This window comes from Temnothorax curvispinosus, unplaced genomic scaffold (genome assembly GCF_003070985.1).
Source record: "Temnothorax curvispinosus isolate PA1 unplaced genomic scaffold, ASM307098v1 QBEX01013257.1, whole genome shotgun sequence".
Lineage (NCBI taxonomy): Eukaryota > Metazoa > Arthropoda > Insecta > Hymenoptera > Formicidae > Temnothorax > Temnothorax curvispinosus.
Genome location: NW_020223037.1, coordinates 1 through 2,491, shown reverse-complemented (window position 1 = coordinate 2,491; position 2,491 = coordinate 1). Strand labels below are relative to the sequence as shown.

At 38.6% G+C, this 2,491-nt stretch overlaps 1 protein-coding gene across 1 annotated transcript; it reads left to right on the top strand.

Moving 5' to 3' along the window:
* Positions 1-90: 90 nt before the first annotated feature.
* Positions 91-2,484, top strand: LOC112463449 (receptor-mediated endocytosis protein 6 homolog; the record flags this gene model as incomplete). The annotated part of the gene is made up of 8 exons (XM_025029862.1): positions 91-253; positions 344-505; positions 613-871; positions 967-1,055; positions 1,152-1,427; positions 1,533-1,564; positions 1,654-2,119; positions 2,306-2,484. Coding segments are annotated over 8 exons (1,626 nt in total), but the record flags the coding sequence as incomplete, so codon positions are not given.
* Between the last annotated feature and the right edge of the window lie 7 nt (positions 2,485-2,491).

Here is a 2,491-nt window from a genome sequence, read left to right as displayed (position 1 = left end):
GAAATTAATATCAAAGATATTAACATTAAAGAATGTATTGCTTGGCTTTCATAACACATCTACATTAAAAATAATTATTATTGTTCGAAGGATCGATTAGCAATACGTCCGATAACTTGGAAGCTGTATCAGAAGCCGCTTCCAATCACAGTGTCGCTTCTTCTCTTAGAATTAGAGATAGAAGATCAATACGATAATCTCTCAGACATGGTGTCTGCTAATGTATCGGGTAGAGGAACTCCTAATATATCAGGTACATTAATTTTATTAAAATTTTTTTTTTATACGTAACACATCGATGATAATAATTTATAAATTATTTAATTTCCTATATAATCGCCAGGTCGAGATACACCGTCGTCTCAAATTACTGAAGGAGACGATGGACGAGCTGCGGGTGAAGTAAGGCAACTGGATTTGCCGCCGCCTAATATCCCAACTAAACAAAGTCGATCCGAAATTGATGACAAATTTTGTAAATTTGAGATTAAGAAACTTATTGAAGGTAAATACATATATCTCTAAATAATACACTTAAAACGAACAATATTTATTTACTGACAAAATTGATAACATTTATTTTTGCTAATTGTACATATTGGTACTTTTTAGGAGACGAGACTGTTTCTATGGTATCCGATACTTGGTCTACGGATGTGTTGGCCTCAGATAGCGAAATAGTTGAACAACAGGATCGAATATTGCTTGCTGTTCCTACTGAACAGGTTGCATCTGTGTTGCCCGCCGAACCTACGCTAACCATGTTAGACATTAGTGAAACCGCCTCTGAAGCCTGGAGCACAGATGTATTAGCTAGCGATTCGGAAAGATTAACTGAAGTAGATACCGATGACACTGCTAGTGTTGCCAGGTATATTATTACATATTACATATTACATTCTTAAAATATTATTCTAATTGAAGTAAGATATCTTCATAATTACCATTGACAATATATTTTCATAGGTCTGATGATACGGCCAGATCCGAGATCGAAATAGAAAGCCGTGCTGATTCCGAGGGAAATGAAGAAACTCTTCAATCTGCAACTCCATGTAAGTATACTGCAATTAAATAATACGATATCAGCAATATCTGATGATTTCTGATCGCAGCTATAAATACTGATACATAATTATTCCTGATTCCAGGTCCGGATGGTTCAAGCATCACTTTTCCGTCAATTTCGGGGATTCGAGAGGATTCTGGCATAGGAACTTCGATAGTTCATCAACCATCACCAACAACATCTCCATTGCCATCGTCGTCAAATGTGACAGGTCGTGGTGGAACCAAGTCCGATTACCGACGTAGTACAATGGAATATGTAGACAAAAACGCTAACAATATAAGCAATATGGACTATGATAAACCATTACGGGACGACAGGCTGGTTCACTTGATAGATAAACTTCAAATTAACAATGGTAAGCAAGTTGAACGTCAAGCACCTGCGCACAATCACATCGCTGCGGCGGCAGTCGCACCGGCGTTGCTATTAGCTAATCATATTTCTGCGCCTGTTTTGCCAGAGAAGTCCCAAAACGGTGACGTGAAAACAGAGGTTTGCATTTCTTCACTTAATCCTTCTGTCAATCTGTTGTCTTTCCCACCGAAGAACGTTATACATCTAATGTGAATTTTGTGAATCAGGAGTTGGACAGCTGCATGGCGTCAGTCGAGAATACCGTAGGCCGATTAAGCACGGCTAGCGTAACATCCAGCAGCAGTTCCGGATCAGAACCTCGTGTGAAGAGTAACATTTCAACGTCAGATTTACCAACACCAACAGTTAATGGCATTTGTGACGTGGTAGATGGTTCGATTCCCAATTTTTCCAAGCCAAATGCATCAACGGGAGCTATTCCAAAGAGCATAAGCTTTGACATGACCGCCGAGCGTGGCGATAAGGAATTGTTGGACGACGATCAAAAAAACAAACGTGGTTTCTTTGGTAAATTAAAATTGTCATTGAGAAATCGTAGAGGTAAAGCAATCCGCGTGACGGACGACAGATGTTTCGATCGAGAAGCTGGTGGCGACGGCGTCGATGTGTGCAGGCACAGATTACGCAGGATTATGTCGGAAGATGTAACATCATCCGGTAATGTCGCGGGCGGTAAGATATTAATAAATAACTATTAACAATTATCGTATATTATTTTGTTACGACATAAACGGTTTCTGTTTTAATAGTTTTGTAGAATCGAATCGAAGATAAATCGGAAAATAATGTTAAAAAAAAGATGAAAAGTTTTCCTGCAAGTTTTAGACAGTAATAAATTGTTCTTTTGATTAATTTCAGATACTACCGATGATATATTAGCGAAATACAGAAGAAAGCCAAGCGCAGCTAGCGATACAGCCTCGGTCGAAAGCAATCAGTCCCGTACAAAAGAGGTGGAAGACGAAAGACTTTCAATCGATCCGAATAATGTAGAACTCTCTTATGCTTTTGCGGATGCTAAAAGAAAATTACGTATGGTACTTA